The sequence below is a fragment of the Anomalospiza imberbis genome, chromosome 3 (genome assembly GCF_031753505.1).
Source record: "Anomalospiza imberbis isolate Cuckoo-Finch-1a 21T00152 chromosome 3, ASM3175350v1, whole genome shotgun sequence".
Classification (NCBI taxonomy): domain Eukaryota; kingdom Metazoa; phylum Chordata; class Aves; order Passeriformes; family Viduidae; genus Anomalospiza; species Anomalospiza imberbis.
This window is the reverse complement of record NC_089683.1, coordinates 110,702,237-110,727,123: the sequence shown is the minus strand read 5'-3', so window position 1 is coordinate 110,727,123 and position 24,887 is coordinate 110,702,237. Positions and strand designations below refer to the sequence as shown.

General features: G+C 54.1%; 2 protein-coding genes and 1 long non-coding RNA gene across 22 annotated transcripts in view; 2 read left to right on the top strand and 1 right to left on the bottom strand.

The window, feature by feature from the left end:
- The first annotated feature begins 3,229 nt into the window (after nt 1–3,229).
- OTX1 (orthodenticle homeobox 1) lies at nt 3,230–7,668 on the top strand. 3 transcript variants are annotated; one of them, XM_068186426.1, is made up of 4 exons: nt 3,230–3,359; nt 4,892–5,009; nt 5,526–5,677; nt 6,339–7,668. In XM_068186426.1, the coding sequence occupies exons 2-4, from the start codon at nt 4,913–4,915 to the stop codon at nt 7,095–7,097; spliced, it is 1,008 nt and encodes a 335-aa protein (XP_068042527.1). In that variant the 5' UTR covers nt 3,230–3,359; nt 4,892–4,912; the 3' UTR covers nt 7,098–7,668. The 3 variants fall into 3 exon arrangements, with proteins under 3 accessions (XP_068042527.1, XP_068042525.1, XP_068042526.1); XM_068186424.1 differs by having other exon boundaries at nt 3,247–3,359; nt 4,522–5,009; XM_068186425.1 differs by lacking the exon at nt 3,230–3,359 and adding an exon at nt 3,555–3,582 and having other exon boundaries at nt 4,522–5,009.
- Nucleotides 7,669–12,235: 4,567 nt separating this feature from the next.
- The window catches only part of WDPCP (WD repeat containing planar cell polarity effector), a 148,748-nt gene continuing 136,096 nt past the window's right edge, over nt 12,236–24,887 (bottom strand). For 17 of the 18 annotated variants that reach the window (XM_068186405.1, XM_068186412.1, XM_068186415.1 and 14 more), the window contains 2 exons: nt 20,720–20,814; nt 12,236–13,252 (listed from right to left, as the gene is read on the bottom strand). In XM_068186405.1, the coding sequence (XP_068042506.1) occupies nt 13,095–13,252; nt 20,720–20,814 (253 nt within the window). In that variant the 3' untranslated portion in view covers nt 12,236–13,094. Of the gene's footprint in view, nt 13,253–19,225; nt 19,255–20,719; nt 20,815–24,887 lie in introns of all 18 variants that reach the window. The other variant, XM_068186418.1, reaches the window with a different exon arrangement.
- LOC137471838 (uncharacterized) lies at nt 13,251–14,353 on the top strand. The gene is made up of 2 exons (XR_010997887.1): nt 13,251–13,435; nt 13,955–14,353. It is a non-coding gene; the product is annotated as an uncharacterized lncRNA (long non-coding RNA).

Here is a 24,887-nt window from a genome sequence, read left to right as displayed (position 1 = left end):
TCCCATGATTTCCTTGTGGGCTCAGCTCTCCTGCCGAAAGCGTTGGAAATGGAATCGCCGAGACCCCTGGTGTGCGGGCGATGCCGGAGATGGGCGGAAGGAGGAGAAGAAATAGTCTATCCTGGTTTCTGGAGCTGGAGGAGGGCTGAGTTTTGAAATAAAAATGTTTTTGTCGTAATAGGATTAGAGAGGGGGATATAGAAAAAAAAAATCATTGGGAATGGTTTCATCTAGTCCTGCCATATGTAATACTTAATAAGCTACCTACATTTTATAGTTAGGTCAGATCCACCCCAGTTATTATTAAAAATGTGCTGTATTTACCAGTGGTTTATTACATCAGTTTTACATTTCCCCGGGAGTAGAGCCGAGCTGCTCTGGTTTACTCGGGGGGCTTCTCCCCCAGAGCCGGCACAAAACCCTGGGAGCGGCTGCGAGCGGAGTGGGGCAGCCCGGGGCAGAGACCGGCCCGGCCCAGGACAGCGCGACACTTCCCACCCGCGTCCTCCCGCGGACCGGACCGGACCGGACCGGACCGGACCGCGCTGCCCGCTCCGCGTTATTTATTGCGCCCGGCCGCGTTCCCCACCGCACCCCGCCCCGTCCGTGTGCCCCCAAGCGTGTCCCGCGCTCGCATCGTCCCTTCGTGGAGCTCGTCTCGTTTATTTATTACAACACCGAGTCATATATAAAATTTTCAATAAAACCCGAATCTTTCTTACCGTAACTGCCGCTTTCCTCTTTACCTGGGGAACTCCCTTCACCCCTCCCGCCTTCAGTCGGCCGGGGAGGGGGCTCGGGGGGCGGGATGGGACCGATCCCCGCGGGGGGGGCAGCGGGGCTCCGCGCCCCGGGCCGCCCCGGCCGCCGCCGCTTCGCCAACGCAACGAAACCCACCGGACGGAAAAGTTTTTCGTTTGATTTTAATAAAATGAAACTCGGGGAGGGGGAGGTAAAACTTTTCTCCGCTGGGCCGATGCCGCCCGCCAGCGGCGTGGGGGATGCGCGGCCAAAGCCCGGCCTCGGGCGCGCAAGGAACGCACCCGCGGGGAGCAGAGCGGGCGGAAGGAGCCCGAGCCCTGCGGGGTCGCGGCTGCCGCTCCGCGAGGGACCGCAACAGCGCCGGCGGCTCCAGGTGCGACTGCGGCCCGCTCCGCGCTGCGCCCTGCCGCTCTCGCCAAAAGAAGTCCCCCGTGGAGGAGGGAAGAGCCCGGTTTTGTGCGAGCGGCCGCCGGTGCCGCGGGATGTACCGGCCTGGGGAGCTGGGGGCTGCCCCGGGGCCCGCAGGTGGATTTGGCTCCATGCGAAGTTTGGGAATATGTGCGGAACACCCCGGCGCCGAGGGGGCTGGGGCAGCGGGCTCCGCCGTGCTCTTCTGCCCTCCCGTAAAAATACAGGAGCCGGGGACGGCAGGGAACACGCTCCGAGGGGTCCGCGGCTGCGGAGCGCGGCGGAAGCTCGGGAGGGGAGAGGCGGCAAAGCCCGCGGCGCTGCCTGCACGGCCGGGAGCTGCTGAGCCCCGAAGCGCGGGGCTGCCCCTGGGGCGAGGGGGCCCGCGGGCGGGCATCCTCTCCTCCTGGGGAGGCCGGAGTTTGCCTAGCTTTTAAAGCGAAAAAAATAACTCAGACGCTGGGCTGAGGGCAAAATAAGTGTGTGTGTCCCCCGTCTTTCGCCCCCAGCCCGGCAAAGGGGCCGCAGGAGGCCCCCGCCCCGCCGCCGGACCGAACTGCCCCTGCCCTTCGCCGGGGCCGGGGTCGCGCAGCCCGGCCCCCTGCCCACCCGCAGCTCCCGCCCTGCCGCCGACCTTACCTGGGCGCAGCGGGGAGGGCGCCGGCTCCGTCCGGCGGAGAGAACGGGGGATCGGAGTCGCCGGGACCGTCACCTCGGGGGGGTGGCGAGCCCCGCGCCCGCCCTGCCCGCAGCCCCCGGCCGAGCCTGCGGGGAGGCGTCCGCAATTGGGGATTGGGTAACGGCGGGAGCTGCGGGAGGCTTGGGGGGGCACGGATACCCCCTGGTGTGTGTGGGGGGGGAGCCTGGCGGGGGGCTGCTGCCCGCCAGGACCGGGGCTGCCCCGGCGGGGCGAAGTGATGGGAAGGCGGCGGGGGCGGGGGGAGCGCAGCCCGAGCCAGGAACTGCCCCGGCAGGATCGGGGCAAAACGGAGGAGAGGGGCTGGAAGGGGGGACCACTGCCCCCGCAAACTCTTCCTGCTCCCTCCTCCTGCCTTTGCTTTTTTTGTGAATGGGCCGCGGCGCCTTTGTTACGGGGAGAAGTGCCCGTGTCGCTGACTTTTGCGGGAGAGCGGAGGAACTTGCTAACCTCCTCCATCGGCTCCCTCTCGCCCGGCTTAGACGGTTCTCTCCTCGTACAGGAAAAAGATTTGAAAAGAAGGGAAAAAAACTCCAACAACAACAAAATAAAATGGGGGGGAAAGTCTTTCCCCCGGGAGACCGCGCTCCGATCGGGGCCGGCGGGCAGCGCCTTTGAACATTAGCTCGCTTTCAGCTCCACTGCAATTAGAGGGAGTTGATTTGGGGAGACCAACAAAAGCCGCGCACCGGAGCCTCTTTAGAGGTCCGGGGCCGCTCCGCCGCCTGCGCGGCCGCCGCGCCCCGACCCCGCCGCCTGGAGCGAAGAGTGGGGCCCCGCGGAGCGGCGCGGAGGGGCCGGTGTCACGTCGCCCCTCTCCCCGCCGCTCCCGTGCGGCCCCCGCCCGCTCGCCCCCCTCGGCGCGTAGCAGCCCCTAAATTCGGCACACGCGAGGAAAGGTGCGGTCGGTGTAGTTTTATTGCGATTTTAAAGCACAAAGTTTGCGAGAGCCTGCGGGCATCGGGATGGGGGGGCCGCGACACCGCCTCCCCTCCCCAGGAGCGCCCTCCGTGCCGGCGAAGGCGGCGGCCGAAACTTTTTTCTGCGGTCTCCCCGGGCGGCAGGGACGCGGAGGACGGCGCGGAGCGGCGTGGGGGCATCCCGAAGGAGGGGGCAGAGCTGCGCGGGCGCGGAGCGGCCCTCCCTCTTCCGCACTCCTCCAACAATTCCCACCACCCGCCCTCTCCGCGGAGGTTGCGCGGGGCCCTGCGTGCCCGCCCCCTGCACCCCTCGCTCCGCCGGCCGGCTCTCCGCGGCGCCGGGGTCGGTGCGCGGGGGAGCGCGGAGCGGCGCGGGGCGGTGCGGAGGAGCCGTCGCCCCGCGCTGCCATTGCCCGGGCGGCTGTCAGTCAGGCGGGGAGCGGCCGGGGATTGGCGCCGGGCTGGTTACGCAGTTGCTTTGCGCGCACATACAAGGGTAGGGCCGGGGGTAGGTGATCAATCCTCATCAGGGCCGCGGCTCCATCGCCCCGACAGCGCGGGCCGCCGGCAAGGTAACGCGGGGTACCCCGACAAGTCGGGGGTGCGCGGCTCGGCTTCGGGCAGCGCCCCCCCGGCCCCCCTCCCCAGCCCGCCTCTCACCTGCCTGCCCCCCTCGCTCCCTCCCCCCGCCGCGCCCCCTCCGCGCCCCCCGCCCGCTCCGCCCCGCGCTGCCCCGCGCAGCCCCCGCCGCGGCCGTCGGGCGGGCGCTCAGTCGCTCCGCAGGTGGCCGCGCAGGTGAGGCGGGCGGGGGCGGTGGGCACCGCGCTCACCGACGGGGCGGGCGGCGGCGGCGCCGGGACGGAGCGTAGCGGGCCCGCGGCGCCGTGGGCAGGGGTGGTGAGGGCGGCCGGGCCGGGGCTGCCTCGGGTTTTTTTTTTTCTTCCCTCTCTTCTCTTTTTCACTTTTATTTCCCTCCTCTTCCCCGTTCTCCCCTCCCGGGACGGGCCCGCTCCGCCGCGTCCCCGACAAAGTTATGCAACGCCGGGTCCCGGCTCTGCCACCGACCTGCGCCCGGCGCCGGCCTACGGGGGGCACCGCGAACCCCGCCCGGCATCCCCCGCCCCGCGGGCCGGGTGCCCCATTGCCCCGGACGGGGGGGAGTTGTGTCAGAGAGCGGGGGCTGCCCCCGGGGCTCGACGGGGCCGCCCGGGGTCTCTCCGCTCCTTCCTCCGCTCCGCGTTTATCTGCGGCATTTTGCCCCCGAGCCCGGCCGCTGCCGGGTTTCTCGTGTCGTGTCCCCCCGCCCCGGCCCTGCCGGAGCCCCCCGGGCGGGCCCCGCCGCCGTCCCGTCCCGGCTGGCCGCGCTGTCGCCCGCTCGGCTGCCGGCGCACTCTTTTTTCCTTTTTCCCTTTTTAACTCTTATCCATTTCTAATTAAAACGTCCCCGTCTGCTCGCTTTTAAATTAATTATACTTCCCTCCTCTGATACCTCCTTTTGATTCCTAATCCAATTATCTTTTTAAATAATTGCTTTATCTCTCCCGATCGCCGGGCACTGTTGCCTCTCGGCACTTGCGCGCGACTCGCCTTCGTTTAAAATAAAATAATAATAAAATTAACAATCGGAAGCCGCCCGAGCGGAGCCCCCGCGCCGGGTGGGCGCAGCCCCGCGGGAGCCCCGGGCAGCACTCGGGCGGCCGAAGCCTCACCCGCTTCTCTCCGCTCTCTCCCCAGGCGCTCCGGCCTCGCCTCAGAGCGGGGAAGAAATCCGCCTGTTTCTCGATCCTCGTTGTTATTTTCATTTTTATTTTCCTTCGTTTTTATTTTTCTCTCACTTCACCTGCTATCTCTCGAAGATCTCGTGGCAGTGACGGCAGGACTGAACGAAAAAAACTCCTTTCACGTCGACTTCGTGCTCCGTTTTTAAATTGTCGTTGGCTTTTTTTTTTTTTTTTTTTTTTTTTTTTCTTCTCTCTTATTTGGGGATTTTTTCGGGGGCTCTTTTTGACAGTTTTTTTTTTTTTTTTCCTTTCATTTCCCCCTTCCCCACCGCATACATTCTATTTGATTTTTGATTTTTTTTTTTTCCTGCCGGACTTTGGAGGAAAACTGCCCGGCTTCTAGCATGATGTCTTACCTCAAACAGCCCCCTTACGGCATGAATGGGCTGGGGCTGACGGGCCCGGCCATGGACCTGCTGCATCCCTCCGTGGGGTATCCGGGTGAGTGCCGCGCACCGCGGCCCCCCAGTCCCCCCACCCTCCAGCCAGCGGAGGGGAAAACTTCCATCCGTGCGGGTTTGGAGGAGCTGGTGGGGCCGTACGGCTTAGGGTGGGTGGTGGGCTGGTTGTTTGCCTGCACCCCTGCCTGGGGACACTGGGGTCTAGCTGACTTTCCCCCCTGCTCCCGGGGTGTCTTCGTTTTCCCAGGGATTTTTAAGGGAAAAGAACTTTCAAATTGAACAACAACAACAACAACAAAAAGTAATTAATTTCGACACAACGAAATCTCCCCGTGGCTCCCGCTGGAGCCAGGCCTGACCCTTCCCCAAGCCTGTGCCCCTCGCCCTGCCCGCAGCGGGACGCGGTCCGGCAGCCGAGGGTGTGCGGGGACACTGCCGCTCTTTGGGGTGCGCCTCAGGCCCTTGTCCCGGGGACACCGGGGCTCCCCCCGTGCCGGGGCGTGCGGGAGGTGCGTGGGGGCCCAGCGTGACCGGCGTGGTGGTGCTCATCCCGCAGCCACCCCGCGGAAGCAGCGGCGGGAGCGCACCACCTTCACCCGCTCGCAGCTGGACGTGCTGGAGGCGCTCTTTGCCAAGACCCGCTACCCTGACATCTTCATGCGGGAGGAGGTCGCCCTGAAGATCAACCTGCCCGAATCCCGAGTCCAGGTACCGGGCCTGCGTGGGGGAATCCTGCACCGCTGTGGGATGGGGGATGCAGAACCACCCCAGCTCAGCTGGTGCTGCTCAGACCCGCTGCTCCATCCGCACTCATCCCTCTTTCCTTGGGATGGGGATGCATGTGGGCTCCCATCTGCTTGTCTGTCTCACTGTGGGGACATTCAGCCAAAGCGGGAGCGTTTATCTTTATTTTTTTATTCTCTTGTATTATTTTTATTAATATTTTTCTGTCACCCTCCACCTGCTCCAGGGTATAGCAGCCCTACCACCTGCGTGCTTCCCAGAGGTATTTCCTTTGGGCACTGCTCAGTGGATACCTGGGAGGGTGGGATATGCAGGCAGCCCCCAACACAGGATCTGTCCCCCAAATCCATATTTTGTCACTGTGCCAGGTATATGCACGAGCTGGGACACCATAGCCTTTGACCCTGGCCATCCTTGCTTTTGGCAGGCTGTGGGGTGCCCGGGTTGCCGGGCAGGGGTGGGATTATATTTGGGGGTGTGAGGGGTGCACGGTGTTCGTGGTACCGGGAGAACTGGTGCCAGGGTGAGGGTGGTTGGGTGCTCGCCGGCTGAAGAGGCCCTGCCGGAGCTCTTTGCTCACCCCACCGCGCTCCTTGCTCCCCTGCACCCCGTTTTGTCCCTGCAGGTCTGGTTCAAGAACCGCCGCGCCAAGTGCCGGCAGCAGCAGCAGAGCGGCGGCGGGGCCAAGAGCCGTCCGGCCAAGAAGAAATCGTCGCCCGCTCGGGAGAGCTCGGGTTCGGAGAGCAGCGGGCAGTTCACACCGCCGGCAGCGGCCTCCAGCTCCGCCTCGTCTTCCTCCTCCAGCTCGGCCTCCTCAGCCCCGGTGGGCGCCCCGGCCTCTCTGAGCACCCCGGCGTCATCCATCTGGAGCCCGGCTTCCATCTCTCCCGGCGCGGCGCCCGCGGGGGTGACGGTGCCCGAGCCGCTGCCGCCGGCCGCCGCCTCCTGCATGCAGCGGGCCGGCCCCGCCGCCTCGGCCGCCTCCGCCTCCTACCCCGTGTCCTACAGCCAGGGCGGGGGGTACGGCCAGGGCTACCCCGCGCCGCCCTCCTCGTCCTACTTCGGGGGCGTGGATTGCAGCTCCTACCTGGCGCCCATGCACTCCCACCACCATCCCCACCAGCTCAGCCCCATGGGGCCCTCCTCGGTGCCGGGCCACCACCACCACCACCCGCTGAGCCAGAGCTCGGGCCACCACCACCATCACCACCACCACCACCACCACCAAGGTTACGGCGGCACGGGGCTGCCCTTCAACTCCTCCGACTGCCTGGACTACAAGGAGCCCGCCGCTGCCGCTGCCGCCTCCTGGAAGCTCAACTTCAACTCCCCCGACTGCCTTGACTACAAGGACCAGGCGTCCTGGCGCTTCCAGGTCTTGTGAGGGACCGGTCATCATCCCCCCAAGCTGCCACTGACCCCCCACCCGGGGACTCCCCACCGCCTCCTGGGCAGGACTCTGGGCTCTTCCTCCTCCTCCTCCTCCCTCTTCGTTAGCAGTGGCGATGTCCTGGGGAGGTCCTGCCACCCCCATCTCTACTGACTGATATTTATTTGCTTCCTGCACCACTCCACCAGGTTTATTATAATTATTATTTTTTTAAACGCAACAGAAGAGGAGTTAAAAAAAAAAAAGAAAATTAAAAAGCCAAGCGTGTCCCCTGCTGCCCCCCGGGCAGAGGCGCAGGCTGGCTCCTGCCCTGCCAGTGCCCCCCCAGCTTTGAGCGGGGACCCTCAGCCCCTGCGGGTGTGGAAGCCCCGGCTCGCCAGTCCTGTACAGCCTCTTGCCGCGGGGAGCGGCGGGAATGATGTAAATACTCGGTCCGTTCCAGTGACCACGATTATTTTTAGTTGATGCTGTTGGGTTGGCATTTATCTAGAGTCTTAACATGGAACAGAACGTTAAAAAAAAAAAATCTTTTTTAATTTCGATTTTTTTCCCTAAGAAAAAAGAATCTTTCCCGGTCTCATGTCCTCCGTCCGTCCTCGAGGCCTCTGCACAAGCTTGGCTGTGCCGTCCTGGGGCTGAGGGTGAGGGGGGCATGGAAGCAGCCATGGGAGGTGTCCAGAAGGGAGGCAAAGGGGGAGGGAGGAAAGGCTGCCCACCTGATCCACAACCTGCAGACCAAAAAATCCCAAAACTTTTGGAAAAAAAAATAAAAGGAAACAAAAAAAAAAAGCTGCAAAAAAAAAAGTTTTGGTTTATTTTTTGGGGGAGGGTTGCAGGGATAAGCAGCTCTGGTTTGGGGCTGGGGACGGGGGGCGCACGGCTTTTCGGAGTGTGTTTTTTGGTTTGGTTTTCGTTTTGGTCGTTTCGAGCCCCTTGTGTCGGTCGGTGCGTTGTGGCGGGTCGGGGCTGCAGCGCCGCGTTCCTGCTTCCCCCGCCTGGGCTGGCGCTTCCCGGCAGCTTTGCCCCGCAGCGGGGACAGGGACAGTGTACGTGTGACTTTTGATGCCGTAACCCCTTCAACTGTAAGGCAACCCCCCTCCTTCCTTCCCGCCCACCCCAATAAAATCTAAACTAATAAATGTAGTGGTGTCGTGTCCTCCTTCCTCCCTCCTGCCTCCCCTTCCTCATAAAACTTCCCTGGGGGGAGTGAGGAGCAGGGAAATATTTCCTGGGGGGTGCCAGCAGGATGGCAATGTGTGTGATGAGTTTGCGAGTGCTCTGGAGGGGGGGACCCACCGCCGCTTCTGCAGGTGCGGGCTGGGGACCCACTCCTACGTTAATTGACGTTTAATTGGTTACGGATTTATCGGTGCCCCGTGGTGCCGATGGGACTCACGGGACGGGCAAGCGCTGCCCCAAACTGCGATTTCCCCCCCTGGATCGGTGGCGCAGCCGCCAAACTCGGGACCCCGGGCGGGCCTGGGTGCCGACGGCGGGGTGCGAGGGTCGCTCGGACATCCAGCCGGACCTCTGCCCCTCTGCCCCTCTGCCCCTCTGCCCCTCTGTCCCTCTGCCCCTCTGCCCCTCTGTCCCTCTGTCCCTCTGTGCGGCTTCAGCACCCGCGCTTCCAGCCCCGACTCCCGGCCGTACCATCCTCAGCCACTGCCGGCCACGGTCCAGCCAAGGAACACAGGGAGATGAATTTTTTTTCTCGTGACAACCTCCTCCTCTTTTTTACCCCCCCAGACCTTCACTTCAGTTGTTGGAAGCTGCCTGTTGGTGCTGGGCTGTTCCTACTTGCACAGGACTGCGGATGCGTGGACCCGCGGGGTCACTGCTCCCTTGCTTGGGTCGTTGAGGCGCTGCTCGGGGAGCAGCCCCAAATTCCCATCCTCCTTCCTCCCCGTGGTCCTGCAGTAGTGCCCTGCACCTGGAAGCTCCGGGGCTGTGCCGTGTGTCCCCACCCCTGGTGTCCCCCGGCAGCCTCGGGCAGTGGTGGGGTGAGAGGTGCCAGTGCTCTCCGCGGCTGCTTTGGGGAGGGTTTCCCATTCCCCCTCCCGCAGCACCTGCCCCAGCTTTCCCGCTCCAGCATCCCGGTGGAGAGCGAACGGGGCTGGCGCTGCGATGCCGCAGCTGCGGCGGGAGAGCAGTGGGATCAGCCCCAGGAGCCACCCGCTGCAGCCCCCGTGCCGCCTTCCCGTGGCCACGGCAGAGCCCCAAGGCGGGGGTGGCCTCCCGCACCCACCGGTGCAACAGGGAGCTGTGGGAGGGGACGAGTGACTGAGTCAATGTTAGGGGATTTTTCTTAAAATCGTTCTTTTCCTTGTTGTCTCCTTCTGTGCATATATATGGATAAAAGATATGTAAGTATATTTTAAAAATATGTCTATACTTCTACTATAAAATAATTGTTCTCTTCTTCAGTCACCCAAGTGTGGCTGTACAGGCAGTTTGAGTGAGGGCCACGTGTGCTGGTGCATCAGTCCATGCATCCCCAAGCCCTTCCTTTTAAAGGGGAAAAAGTCATCACAGACGTCCTGGGGCTGGGGGAAAAAAAAAAAAAAATCTGTGCTGGGCACAAAATGAACCGGAGTTGCTCTCCCAGATTTAGTGAGCACTTGAGAGATAGGATCCAGCAGGTGTACAACACACAATCCCCCAGACACACACCTTCTGTCGTCTTTAAACAAAAATGATTCACACTTCATTGTCCTTGTAAACTGTGTTCCACTGTAACTCAGTAAGTGATGCTGAACGACACAGCCAAGAGGGGAGCCTGAATTTTGGTTTTAGTGACATGGTCCTAAACCTCTTCATCCAGTGCCCCACAGTGGGGCTGGGCTAGGGTTCTGCTTTGGGTTATTGGACTCCAAGGGATGCTCGTGTTCCCCTGCTTCCCCACCTGATTTAGGCACCAGGAATACCAGGTGCCACTGATCAGTGGTTTATTCAGCAACTCCCACACTGCAGTTTGGGGATTTTCCTGTCCCACTCACACAGATCTGGAGCTCAGCTGGCTGCTGAGCACAGGTGGTTTTGGAGGCACAAGAGGAGACCTGGTCAGATCACACCAAATCATGGCTGTGCCCCCAACGCTTGGCTCCATTTGCTTTAATTTTTTTTTTTTCCAGTCAGTGCCAGCAGGGTGGGCAAGACTTGACTTCTGCCTCTTGGTGGGTGAGCACGGGCTGGGAAGGGTCATGCCTGGGTTTGGCCCAGAACCCTCCCTATTTTGCAAACCTCTCCCACTGTGGGCTACCTCAAGGCTGGCACCGGCATTGCCACCCTGAGCATGAGTCACGGCAGGTAAGGTGGCACGGCGCCTGGTGCCCGGCTCCAGGGGCAGGCACCAGCAGGATTGCCAAGCTTTTTAGGGCAACCCGGTTCTGAGAGAGCTGCCTGCTTGGCTCGTGCCTCGCCTCTCCAGCAAGAAGGCTGCTGGGTGCATGGCTACCACTATTATTTAATTTTGAAATTAAAATCACAGTTGCTGCTGGAGCATGGGGCTGCGGGGGGCCCGGGGGCTGCGGCCGCGGTGCCGAGGCCTGGGTCAGCCCCGCGCAGCTCCTGCCTCTTGCCCGAGTGTCAGTAGCTGCCTCTGCACGGGAGCACCTGCTCCAAAGGCACCTGGGGCTTTCCCGCCGGGAACTGAAGGGCCAGGATTTGGGGTGAGCAGGAGGACGGACAGAGGGGAGAGCATTCCCTAGCTTGGGTTGCCCTTAGCTTTTACACTGGTGCTTCACGGACCTGGAATAATCCACGACCTATTTGCTGTTACCAGAGCATTTGCTCTGTGTCCTTGCTTCGCTGTTGAACCCCTGCGTGTGGCAGGGAGCTGGGACAGGTGGTGATGGGAACACCCTTAGTGGGCCATGCAGAGGTGGGCAGAGGCTGGACAGGGTTGCTGCTGCCTGGGGTGAGCAACTCCTCTTTTGGGTGCAGGACCTGCTTTGGGAACTCGAGCCATTATGGCTGAGCACGACTTAAATTATTAAAGAATTATAACTAAAAATTCTGTTGTAAGTTTCAGAAGTTGTGCCCACTAACACGACTTATTACAGTTATTTTGTAGGCAGCCTTCCTGGCAGGGAGCAGAGAAAACAGGTGATTACAGCTGAATAAGGAACCACTGGTTTGTGGTTTTCCCTGCGCTGACTTCTGTGTTAGCCAGTTGCTGCTAATTCATACACTTTGAGCAGCAATTAATGCACATAAAATCCCATGTTGGTTCCAAACCTGTTTTGATTTTTTCAGTGAAAAGTCTGCAGGTGAACCTCCCAGCTGAGGAAACTGCTGTACTAGAGAACTCTCCCTTCATGTTGCATTGCTGAGCACAAAATGCTGTAGGGAAGGAGGAGGGTGAAAATGGTCACAGGGCTGAAGCCTAAAAGGGAAACATCTGCCTATTTCCAGTTAAATCCCTATTCAACACTTTTTTTTTTTTTTTCCTGGACAGACAGGACTTTTCCAAGAAATCCATGTGAGGATATTTTTTTATGAAAAACTGCAATTTTAGGAAACAGCATTCTGGACCTTATGTACATTTCTAGTATCACTTCCTGTATATTTTTAAGCTGAAATCCTCTTAGCATGCAAAGTAAATAGATTATGATATACTGAAGGATTAAGAATCACTGTCTGGTGTCAGATTAATCCCTCATATAGACCATCACTTGTACTGACAGAAATATGGCTGCAATTCAGCAAAATAGCTGTATGGCAGGGCCATGTGCCACGGCCTCTTAGGCAGAACAAGCCCCCCGTCACCGCGGTCCAGCGCCGTGCCGCGCGTTTTCCGGAAATCCCATTTCAATCCGTGGGACATTAAAGGCACGCTCCTCTACCAGCTTGGTTGTCACCACCTCGGCTGTGCGAGGCAGCAGCTGCTGTGTTTCAAAGCTCTTCTTATTTGTTTTTCCCTGTTGAGTGTACAAACCCCTACGAGCTGCAAGCCCTTGGGTCCCTTCAAACCTCAAACCAAAGCGCCTCTTTCGAACACACGCATGGAAAGGTGCAGAGTGCAGATTGGGAGGAACAGTGCAACCAAAATCACCCATCAGGCATAGGGGAAAATGGACTGTCAATATTTTATTTGGGTAAAAGCAGATTTTTTGTTAATGAAATACTTCTAATGGCTTGTGGGTTTTGGTTTTTCAATTTTTTTACATTGTGCCTTCATTTTCTGTCCATTGTACAGATTTGTTCACCGCATAAAACCAACTTCAAGAAGCTCGCTGGCTTTGGGTTTCAACCACCCAGTGCTCCCCAAAAAGCTCAAGATTAACCCACACATGTGCCTATGACAGAGCATAAAACATCCACGTCCCTACACTCTGTGCTCCGTCAGGTGGTGGAGGAAGGACCCACGATGATGCTCATCCCTCTTCACTGCCAGAAAAAAAAAAACAGAGAGGGCTGGCACAGGTCCCCTTCTCAGTGCATTTTCTCTTTGTGGTTAGAAGAGGCAGATTAGAATCTGGACTCCAATGGAATGATGCTTAAGAGGCTCTGCATCTTTTTTTCAAGGCAAAATAATGGTTATTCAACTAAGATGATATATCTAGATATGAAAATTGAGAGCATTCTTTGAAAAATGCCGCTGACTGTGAAAGGCTGCTCTTTCACAGAGGTATCCTGAGTGAAGATCTTATCTGCTGGAATCTCAATAGGACGGTTTTCAGAGCCTTAAGTGGAAATTCAAATCTACTTCCAAGTGAAGATTGTAAAACCATATAATGCATAGAGAATTACAGACTTTCTCCTGAAAAGCTTATGGATTCATCCAAGAAACCCCACCAAATTTTTCAACATTGAATTTGTGCAGTAAATGGGGATCGGCAATTACTCGCTTTTTTGACATCTTTGATGAAAATGTCACCAAGTTGCCCTCCACAAGCAAACACAGGGCACTTTGTGCGTGGACGTATCAATATGAACTCAGAAATAATTTGGAGGTCTAAGAACAGGATATTTTCTAAGCCTGGTGTTTTGTCATCTGCCAGTGGTCAGACCCAGGGCTGGCTGGAATTTTGCCAAAGGACTTCCCGTGAACTTCATCACCTTGGTGAGGTTTCCTCTTCTCTGCTTGGGCAGCTCAGTCACACCAGCCCAAAGTGCACAATTTGGAGAGACCCGCTGTCTCCAGTCTCCTGTGGGGGAAAGACAGGCAGGATCAAGCAGGCTGCAGGGAGAGGCACTGGGGGATGGAAACACAGGTATCAAAATACCACCCCAACCCAGGGAGAAGAGGGATAATTGTAGACACTGTCCCACTTTGGCCTGGGAATGAAGGATGTAGCCCCAAAATGGTGAAGACTGGCTTATCATTCAAGGTAAGGCATTTCTCATCTGTTTTTAAGCCCCTTCACACGCCGCCGCCCCTGGAGTTCCAGTGAAAACCAGGGGCTGCAGCTCTGGGGACTGTGCATGCTGTCCCCTGGGATGTGAGGGGCTGGCAGCCGAAGCTCCACCTGCCTTTGAGACCCCGCACCTGGTGCTTGGAAACCTATTGGCAAAAGTGAAACTTTAGGTTTTTGTTACCTTTTAATTAGGCTGGGTTAATGCCCACGTGTGGCCAGCCAGGTTTTAAAGTGGGGATGGCATTTGGCATTCCTCACACGATGCAAATGCGTGATTTAAGCACAAATCCCATCCTGCACTCTGTGCCTGTGCAGGGTGAAAGCCTGAGCCCTCTGGTTTTGCAAAGGACATGGAGATGGGGAGAATGTGTGCCACCAGCTGAGGTTATTTCATAACCCAGGCTAGGGCTAACGTGCCTGCGAAATGCATGAAATGCTTTGCCTTGGAAAGCGATGTAGTCTAGTGAGTCATTGCTTTCTTTTGAATTACAGATGAGTAGCCAGCCCTTCATGATGCAAAGAAAAAAACTAGGTGTGGAGCTGGAAACAAAGGGAAACGTGTGTTTGTCCTGTCTCAGAGGGCAAAAGACATTGGCTGGCGTGGGAAGAGGAGGTGGGCTTGGCCCCAGGAGGTGGCTGTCAGGGCTGTGTCAGGCTGTGGGAACACTGGTGAGGGTGCACAGGACTCATGTGAGTGACTCCCTGGCTTCCCGACTTCAGGAAAGTTAAAAAAAAAAAATCTCCTAACTCTTGAAGCTTCACAAGGAACCTTTACCAGAGCAGCAGCTCCATCTCATGGCATGTGCACTTCACCACAGAGATAGAGATCTCCCTCCAAAGCAGCATTCCCTCCACGACTTCCCTATCTCAGTATGGAGGGAGCAGTGAAAGCGCAACAGCTCCAAACAAGCTCTGTATGGACATTGAGCTTCCAGCCCATGGCTTGGCTCTTCCCTTGCATGGAGATGGTGAGAGGTGGCCCTGACAAAATACAACCCCTTGAAAAGCCTCAGAGGTATTTTGAGATGATTTGCAATTGTCCCTGATGTCCCACCTGAACCAGTGCTTGCATCCCAGACCCCATCAGGTTATTCCAGTGTGGAAACGTGAAGCACAGCTTCACCACTGAGACTTCTGCTTGGTAAGGCACCTCTCACTTCAGGGAGGTTATGAGGTGCCTTCCTTGGTAGGAGCCCTCATGGTGGGACTGTGTGTATGTGCCTTGGGTTTTGGGTGGCTTCAAGCTTTCTGTGGGCTCTCCTTGCTCTCCGAATGGCACCTGCTGGAGGCTTCAAAAAGCATGTTTTTTTTTTTTTTTCAGTAAAGCCCTGAGGAGCATCAGTGGTTGAAGGGCTGAAAGGCTGAAGGGCTCTTTTGTCCCCAGAATTGTGTCAGGGCCTTATACAGAGGGGTTTCTGCTGGTGGATGCTCTGGGGACAAAGAGAGTAGGTGGGCAGGTGAATGCAGGCTGGAAAAAGATCCCACACCATGTCTGACCATGTAAGAGTTCAAGGCTGTTTGAGTAGGTCCCTGTTGCTCAAGGTGCAAGGTCTGGAGTGCACCAGGTGGGTATCTGACCTGGGTTTGTGATTTGTGCCTCTGTCTGGGGAGATGTGAACAAGAACCCAGCCCTGCAGATCTACCTACTTGCTTTTTTTAAAAAAATACTTCTTAAAAAATTCTATTTGCAAACCTCTCTGGTCACACTAAAGCAGACCTGGCGGTGTCGCGTGGGAAGCCTGTGATGTGGCATGAAGTTTGCAGAGGTATTTAATGTTAATCAAAGGCTGAAGAGTGGTAATGACTGGAATCCTCCTCTGCTATCTGCATCTTTTCTGCTGTAGCACCCTGGCAATAAAAGATGCTGTAATAATCTGATGAGAGTTGATTTTCATTGTGCAGGAAGAGGGCTGTCCAGGAACAGGGGCAGCCAGCACTGCAGTGCTGCTCCCTATGGTAATGAGCTGCTGGTCCTCCAGAGAAGGAAAACATGAATATCCTGACAGGAGAGCATCTGCTTGTGCCCTGGAGAGTTCAGATCGTGGGGCTTTTCATGGTAATGATGTGGTCCCGCTCCGGCAGGCGAAGGGAGGAGCGCTATGGGAAGGCACACCCTGTAATTGAAAAGCCACTAAGTCATCTCGGACCTGCAGGGATGGCAGGATGGAGGCAGTGGTTTGCTCTGTCTCCACAGGTCTGAGGCAGAACAGAGGATCCTTCTACTCTCCCGGAGTGGGAAATACAGAGAAACCTCTTCCCCGTGCTGCTGTATTGCTCCTGGGAGGCTACGCTTTTTTCTCCTGGGATTATTCTCAAGGGCATGATGAAGGTGGGAAAGGACAAGAGTGGAGAGAGGAGAATAAATGAAGAAGCCCCAGGAAATTATTTTAAACACCTGTTTTATTCAGATGAAGACTGCCTGGTTCCAGGCTGCAGGAATGACTAGGTGGAAGGACACGCCTGTTGCTAGGATCCATAGGTACCACTTGTTTTCACTGGGAATGCCTTGTTTCCCTTGAATAGCACAATACAAAACCATTGTGGATGGTAGATAATCCACTGAGTGATAATATATTAAAATTATCACCTGGTAGCCATAAGGAGCCATTGGCTTCAGCATCTTAAATTGCCTGGTAGAAGATCAGTCTCTGGTCCAGGAACAAGAGAGCAGTTGAGATTAACATTTTCCAAAGGGTCTTGCTTGTACCAAGGTGGGTGACCAAGGTGTTTGGAGCCTCAGTTTCACTGATCCAACTCTGGGTGCTGCTACATGGAAACTCTACATGGAAACTCTACATGGAAACTCTGAACTAACCTACACAGTTGCTCAAGATTGCCAAATCCCAGAATAACACAGAGCAGGAGGGATCGCTGGGACCGCCCTGCTCAGAGCAGCAAGGCTGGGCTGGGTCTCAAGCAGCACGGTCCTCCAGGCCACTCTAATCTCACCTCCAGCATGGAACATGAACACCTGGCCACTCCAGAGACTGAGGATGGGATGCTCACTTCTCATCTACTTCAGCCCTGTTGCCTGAGGAGCCATACCCATGCAAGCCATGCACAGGGCAAGGAGAGCTGCAGGTTATCCTCATTCCTCCACCATCTGTCTTCATCCTCAGCTTTGTGCTCAGTGGTGGAATCCTCTGGCCAGCCCAAAACCAGTCTGGCAAAGCCACCTAAGACTGCATTTGTCCTGTTGCCAGCTGAGAAGACCTCAGCAGCCCTTGCCCAGCATCATCCTCACACCACTGGGCAGCAGGCAGGACACAGGTGACCTGTGCTGGTGCTGGAGGGACACAGGTGACCCCCATGGTAGCACAGTCTTGCCTCTGAGCCACTACCAATGCTCTCCTCCAGAAAACAAATCTTGTTCAACAGCTTGAGCAGTGCTTGGCTGTGTGACAGCTCTGGCAGGTCACTGGGAACAGTTTGTTGCACGATCTCCACAGTTTCAGGGAGGAGAAGCTTCCTCATAGCTGAGAGCAGCAGCGAGCGGGGAGTTCACGCGTTGTGATGCACCTACAGAAGACAGGCCCATGTCAGGCCCGTCCCCGCCGAGGCCGCAGCGGCCGTTTGCGCTGGGAGTAGGTCACCCCTGGCTCCAGCCTTTCCCCAACAAACTGGCAAAGGAGGGCAAAGCAAATCCTCCAGCTCACAGCTGCAGGGATCTTCCTGCAGGATTGCCTGTGCAAGAAGGGCCGGGTTTTGGGTGTGCTCCCCTTGGGTGGCACCAAGCCCAGTATTGTGCGAGCTCCCGCTGAAGCAACATGCGGGAAGTGGCGTCAGGGGACGCCAGCCCGGGGAAGCAGCAGGGTGCAAGTGGCACCTCAGGAATGGGCTGTCCATCATGCAGCAGGCTGGTGGTGGTGTCCAGGGGAAGAGCTGCTGATGGTGGGTTTGGGATGGGTTTGGGATGAGTTGGACTAAAGCCACAGGTCGCTCCAGCTAGAAGGATCTGGTCTGGTTTGCTGGGTGCTGGTTCCTGTGCTGGTACCAAGCTGCTGCAAGACTTCTGAATTTCCATGTGCCATTAAAAGTCAGGACAAAATGTTGACGGAAATGTTTTCCCAGAAGCATAAAATTAGTGTTACATGGATGGCTGCTCTTCTCCAAAAACCTTGGTGTGCACTAGAGGCTCCCCTTACCCTGCCAGCCATCCTCCTCTGCAGCCCATAGCTGCTGCCTCCCTTCCCAGAGCAGTTCAGATGGAAGTGCCCCATTTTCCTCTGCACAAGCAGTTCTGTGATGTGTGCTGAAATCAAAACACCTACTCCCAGGTCACAGAGGTCACACTTTGACCCACCAGCTTTTAGCAACAGTGACCACTCAGTTGCAGTGACTTTCTGGAACCAAAGAATGCTTTAACCACTCCCTTGGGTAAGTCCTTAATGATGTGATGGCAAAGCTTTCTTCTGTGCATCATTCTCCTTATACAGCCTGAGTGTTTGGGCTTGTGGATTTCACTGTTATAGTCCAGAGATTTCAAATTAACTTCTCAGCTTATTTATTCAACTGCTTATGTGAAGGCAAGGAGATCTTCCACAGAGCTCAGTTAACTGCTGGCTAACCCAGCTGCAAACCCAGGGATCCCACCAATGTCTCCGGACCATCACCGCTGCTGTGCTTTACTTCACTCTGTGTCCTGAGGCCACCAAAATCATCCCGAGGCCAATGGAGAGGTCCTGTGAGATGAGGATTTCCCTCTGGTGTGACCCTGATGTGGTGAACTCTGGCACCTGGTCCCCAGCCTGTGCCCATCCTCCACCCAGTGCAAATGCACAGGGGCCTGCAGGAAGCTGCAGAGGTGGGGCCGCTCTGTGTTCTTCCTCAGTGCTTCAGGACTGGTAGAACAGCTCTTAGAGCACAATTTTACTTGGCACAGGCTGGTTTTGTAATGAAAGAAATAAATAAGTGCCATCCTGCTCTGCTGGAAGGTTGAAGTGTTTCCTTTCTTTTTTTTTTTTTAATGATCTATTTGCACGGAGGCCAAACACTGAATACTTTGGCCTCAAAAATAAAAGTTTAAACAGGAATTGTAATTGGGAGAAGGCTAAAACACAGGTGCTCTTGTGCCTTCATTGGTGCTGCCACGAGTTATTTTATCATTTGTTATACTTTATTTTAGTTTGTGCTGCGCGCTGCTGACTCACCAGCTCCGGAGAGAGGCTCGCCCTGTATCTGTGCTCTGTGCGCACCTCCACTGACTCCCAGCCCCCTGGGATCCCCAGCCAGGCCAGGAGGGAATGTCCCCGTGGCAGATGAGGGACATGGGGGGCAGGGTAGGGTTTCCCTGTCTTCTCCTCCTCTCCCCCCGACAGCCAGTTTCCTGCAGGCTGGAAGCGTGCGAGCCGGTGCGGGACAGGGAGAGGGACAAGGCCAGGAGGCTGGCAGTGTGGGAAGGGATGGACCACCTCTCCTGGCAGCACCTGGCCGTTAAATCAGCTCAGAGTTATAACTACGCCATAGGGAAGCATCTCACCCCTTTTCCCTGCAATCTTCCTCTTGGAAGTGCCAGTCCAAGGGCTGGTTAATTCGTGTAAGAGAAACGTGGCTGGAGGATGAGAGCTTTATGTGCTGTGCTCAGTACAAAGCAGCAGGTGAAGCCCTACTCTAGCAGAACCGTGCGGGAGCATTTCTACCAATTCCAGCAAGAGCCCTGCAGGCAGACAGCTTGCATGGACAGGCTTGGGGAGTTTCAGGAAGCTTCAAAATAGAGTAAATAATAATAAGCAGAAATAAAATAATAAATCAGAAACGGGTTACCTGCTCTGAAGGAATGGCTTTCATATTTCCTTAAAAAAAAAAAAGAAAACAAACAAAAACACCCACCATGTTATTTACATTCCATTTAACTCACTGAAAAACCCAAACAAACAGAGGTATTACTTTCACTTTTTTGATAAAAAAAGATATTTTATATCATGTTATTCAATGGATGAATTAAAATAATATATTGCTTATACAAGTCTATACACGTAGGCTATGTATATTCCCTCAAACACCACAACAAGTTAAAGCAACCATGATTTTTGTGGATGAGGCCGTGTGGAGATGCAAGGCCAGCAGCAGATCAGGGATCCCAGCTCAGTGGAGAGCTGTTGCAGGACTGGGATGGGCAGTCTGGGACAGTCGTGGCTGCAGCACTCCTCCCTCCCTGCAGTGGGGTAGCCCTGGGGTGGTGGGGCTCGGCACAGGCTGCCTGCCTGAGTGCTCACCTCCTGTCTTGGGAGGGCTGTGTGCTGCCAGGTTGCTGCAGGAGCTGCTTCAGGATGAGGCTTCATGTTACAGCTTGAGCAGAATTAACAGCTGCCAACATCAAAAAGAAGTCCTGCTGCAGGCAGTGTCCTTCTGCCCCTTGCTTGGTGCTGTCTGGGGTGTCTTCTAATCCCCACACAGGGCAGGTTGGTTCATGGGATGGACAAAAGCCCATGGGAAAGAAAACTAACCGCTTTTTTTGGGTTGGGTTAATGTGCTGTCAGCTCCCTGCATGAATGTGGGTGGAAGAAGGTGGCGAGGGGGCAGCAGGACTGACCCATTCTGGCAGTGGCAAGTTCAGCTTCACTGCAAGGTGGAAGTGCATCCATAACTGGCTTGTTTGAAGTGATCTCTTTCAGCTGTGGCTGTAGGAACCACCTGGCCTCCCCATGCCTGGAGACTGGATCCATTCCTACCTACCTGTCTGTACAGCGACGGGACACCCGGACAGGGCAGGAGATAAAAATCCTCGTCTTGCCCCTTGTGCAAACACTCTGACCTATCCCTGCCTGGCTGCCTGCACGGGGCAGCTCTTTAACCATGAACTTCTCGTGCTGGGCTGCTCCTCTGCTGGACTGCTGCACTCCCTGGGCTCTGCTGTGATGGGAATGCCAAGCAAGGCAGCCGCCCTCGCCTCCTCCAGCGCCTCGCAGGAACCGCGTGCGCTGCTGCTTCCCAAGCCAGGGAAGCGGGGAGGCTCTGCTGCTGCTGGCTCCTGCACAGAGCAACAGAGCCACAACAGCTGGGAGTAACAAACCCTGCCTGTTTGTGTTAAATCAGGGATACTGCTGCTAGATAAGGAGATTCAGGTTGACTTATTCTACTTTCCATGAGCCAGTAGCTGAGTCCTCCTGCCTTTACCTGCTAGGAATACACAAACTGAGCTCATGCTGCAATGCCCTGTTTTTTTCTCCTGGACCCAAATGAATGTTCAAGATATGAATTACCAATATTTCTAGCTTCATCCCCCTGTGCATATTTGAAAGAGACTTTTTCACTTACCTTCCTGGCTGCTGGAAAAGGTTTTCTTGATCAGGGAGGTGGTGTGGTCATTTGCTCCAGGCTCAGTGTCCTCTGCTTGTCTGTGGCTGGTGGGTCTTGGAAGACAAAACAGAAGTGATAGAAGGGGAGGGAGCAATGCCTGCAGAGTTGGGGAGACACTGCAGAGCAGAGTAAAGCTGTTCTGTTTGTTTTCTATCTTTACAAGTATACAGCAGCCTGTGTAATTTCCTGGCCACAGACTGCAGCTCTTTTCCATCTGATGCCAGTTTGTTTGTTGACCGAGCGTCACTAGGATCGCTCATTTGGCCGTGCAGTCGCTCCAGCACTGTCCTGTCATTCAAAGACAAGGTATAAAGCTGGTGGTGTTTTGAGTAATTACAGTTTTATTAAGCAGGACAGGCTGGGGACATGTAACACACATAGCAAGCACCAGGCACTGCTGGCAGCCCTGCATGGAGGAAGTTGGGCAGATGCCAGGAGAGGAGGATATCAAACCCAAAATACAGCACTGATTTTCTGAAATTTTTGTCCCTACACAACTTTCATCACTGAAATCCAAGTTGTGAAAGAGGTGCAGGGAGGAAAGCATCAACTATGTGTTACGGAAAATGCAGATGAATTTGTTGGGTTTTTTTTCTGTTGTAGGTATTTTTTGTTTTGTTTTGTTTCATTTCGTTTTGTTTTGCTAGTCTTGGTTTCTTCAGCCATCATTAATCTCTGCTTACACAGCCATGTGGAAAGGCAATCCATTCCCAGTGCAGTGGAACTGGAAACCTGGAGGCCACATTGTGCCACCTTGGCTTGCTGACTCGCCGCTCGTCCTGCCATCCACAACCTGCCAAGCGCCCGGTGAAGTCCAAGGGAGCATTGCCTTCATCAAGAATGAGTCAAGTAGAGAAAATAAACTAAACATCCAATGCCAGGCCAACTGGGAACTCTTTTGGGAGGATTCTCATCATTTGGGTAGCTTTTCCTCCTCAGTGGATGTAGTCATGTTTGACTCAAGTAGTGTTTTACTCAGGGGTGGCTTTCAGCTACGACAGCGCTGTAGCCGTGCAAATAAAAATGTGAACGCTTTTGTGCAGCACCCAATTTCTTCACTGCCACAGTGCAAAATCTCATTCAGATTTGATAATACAAATAATACATTCCAGGCATAAAAAGCCCTTTATTGCTGATGAGAACATAAATAATTAAAGAAAAAGCTGAGATTTTCCCTGTGCCTTTGTCTTCCCACTACCAGCCAGAAGACAGCTATGCAAGCAGCTGGGCACATGTAAAGCAACTAAAAGCACTTCTCCTCATCAGCTTTCTCCAGACATTTTTAAGCCGCAGTAATGTAACTCTCCCATCACACTAAGCTTTATTGGTTCAGTATAAGAAACTAAGAAACTTCATTGGAGACCAGATTATGCTGGTTGCAAAAGCAGGGGGATTCTTCTGCTCTTCGACCCCATTATCTCCTCTGTAGTGTCTTGATCAGCTTTCTTACACACAGCCTTGGATTCTGCCGAGACCCACAAATTGCTTTTTTGGCTGCCAAATTGCCATAACCCTTCTATTTTTATATTTTAAAAGAGCTTAAAACCCTCCATCCTCTTTGGATGTGTCTTTAGAATTGACCAGTACTGGGAGGATTTCATGTATATCCAAAGGCTTAGAAGAAGATGTTACCTCTACTGAGCTTCTAGTTTTACAGTCAACAGACATGAAAAGCCCAGCAGGGATAAAAGGAACTTAACCAGTTCAGTCTAATGCATATAAATCTACCTAAGAGCTCAAGGCACTGGAAGTACTCAATGCACTACATTTATCTGAGTCTAAGATACAGAAATGGGTCTTCAGCCCACATGCCACATGTCCCATTTTGATGCCAAGTTAATATGAATTAAGAGACTGAGATGAATAAACAAGGTCAGTCTGGGCTGGGCCAAGTTGAATCAATGTAAAATAATTGTCAGTATTTTCTGTCAGCAAGGCTGGTTTATCTTGGCTCAGGATTCTCTGTGCTATAGATTATAAAATGTTTTCAGTGGAACAGTTGGCAGACATTTTATTGATTTTTCTTTGTTTTGTGAATGCTGGAAAAATTTCCATTAAGTATACACACCATTCATGTGATGAAGCCAAATTGCTTTTTCAAACTTTTCTTTCTTCAAGTGTGCTAATGCGTTAATACATTAGCAATCTAATTTAATCAAGAGGACCTTTGTCTGGAATCAAGAGGCCATGGAGCACACCTTGATGCATCTTGAGCACTTATGGGCTCAGAAGAGTTAATTTTGTATTTTCAAGGTGCAGTGTGCACACTGACTGGTTAATTTGCCCCTCTGAATTCAGTAATGTATTATCTCAGTTTTACAGATGTAGAAATTGAGAGTGCAACTTTGCACGAAGCCATCTATATCTGCTTGCTGTTGCACTCTTGAGGCACATGAAGCTCCTGGGCTGAGCAGTGGCAAAGAATGAGAAGGAAGAGAAGAAAGAGAAGGAAGGAGAGGGAAGGCTGCAGCAGCCAGGCAGGAACAGCACTGGATGCATGCAGCTGAACTCCTGGATCCCACATGTGACATGAATTTCCTCCACCACATTGCCACATCCCTGCATCACACCTATTAACAGAGTTAATTTGGAACTGAAAACTGCTCAGGCAGATAGAGCAGGTGGTAGGATTACACCTGAACCTGGCAGACATTATCCCTCAACCTGTATTCCTGCTATTTTAAGACTGGGTTTGCTTCCTGGTTAAAGAGGACTTTTTCAAAAGGTGGAAGCCATAACGGTGAGGAACGCCTACTTTAATTGCACAGAACAGTCATTCAGGAGTAAGAAATCCATTTAATGTTGCTTTTTATGTGACACACAAAAGGGGATGCTGTGGGATAACTCTAATTCCCTCCCTCTATGTTGATTTAACAACAGATCTGAGAGATGCTGTTAGAACTTCCTAAGGTTTGCTTAGGAAAGCATCTGCTTGCTCAGTGATGCTACAGATTCAAAATATACATACATGCTCATGAGATTAAATAAAAACTTTGTAGAGAAGTAGGAATGAGTGTATTTTTAAGAAAGTTTTATGGTAAAAATCACTGTGATAACAAACACTTTTGCCTTCTATCCTAATCACTTGTATTAAAATAATAGATAGCCTAATTACAATGGGAGTAGTTCTGGTTTGGGGGATGGGGACTAGGTAGATGGATAATGAGCTAAAACCCCCTCCAACCCAGCTTCACATGCATCCTGACACTGCCAACAAATGGAAGATACTTAAGCCCACAACACATTATGGTAAAGAAAGAGAATGTCACACTGATGGGGAGGAAACCCACACTGTGGCTACCAAGGCCAGTGGCAGAGGAGTGAGTGCAGTCACAGCTCTGTGTGGCTCTGGTGCCAGACTCTGACATGGTCACAGGCACTCTCTGGCTGACTCATCCACAAACGAGCTGTCTCACAGGCAGTCAATCAGCTCCTTTGTGTGGCTGAGAGGATCAGCATGCTACCTTGGTCCTCTGAACAACAGCATCCAAAATATCCTCCTCCAGTACAAACTTCTGCTGCAGGGTTATGCCGATCAAAATGTTTTCATAAACAGGTAACAAAAGTAGTGGGAGGGCAGGAACTTCCAGGCTAAAACATAGCTGACACTTGGAAGGAGAGAAGGCAATGGTCAACGCCAAATGTAAGCCAGAGGTGAGATCTTTATCTTACAAAATCATTCACTGGACTGTGCATTGTTGGTGGTGTTTAACTGTCCTTTTTATGTTAGAGTGAAAGAAATCAGGCAGCAAATGAAATGCTGCTTTCTGGAATGCTGTCTTGAAATCTTTAGTGCCCATAACTTTGTGTGCGTGTGCATACAGATCAGAAAGCTGACTACAGCTCTCCACTGGCAGCAGCACAACTGCTGCTTCCATAAAACATCATGGAGTTAAATCAAGAATAAATTCTTAAAGAAATAAACCCTTGAGATTGTTTTATGAATGATTATTTTGTTTCCAGCCTCTTCTGACAATTTTCTGTCCCTGTCTTCATCCCAGATTATGGTTTTCCTGGTTAAGCAAAAGAGATTATGATGATGTGAAGAGTTAGTTGAAGTGATTTTTTAATCACAGACTGAAAACTGGGCTCCAGTTACAGGTATGCAGATGTCAAACTCCCTGAA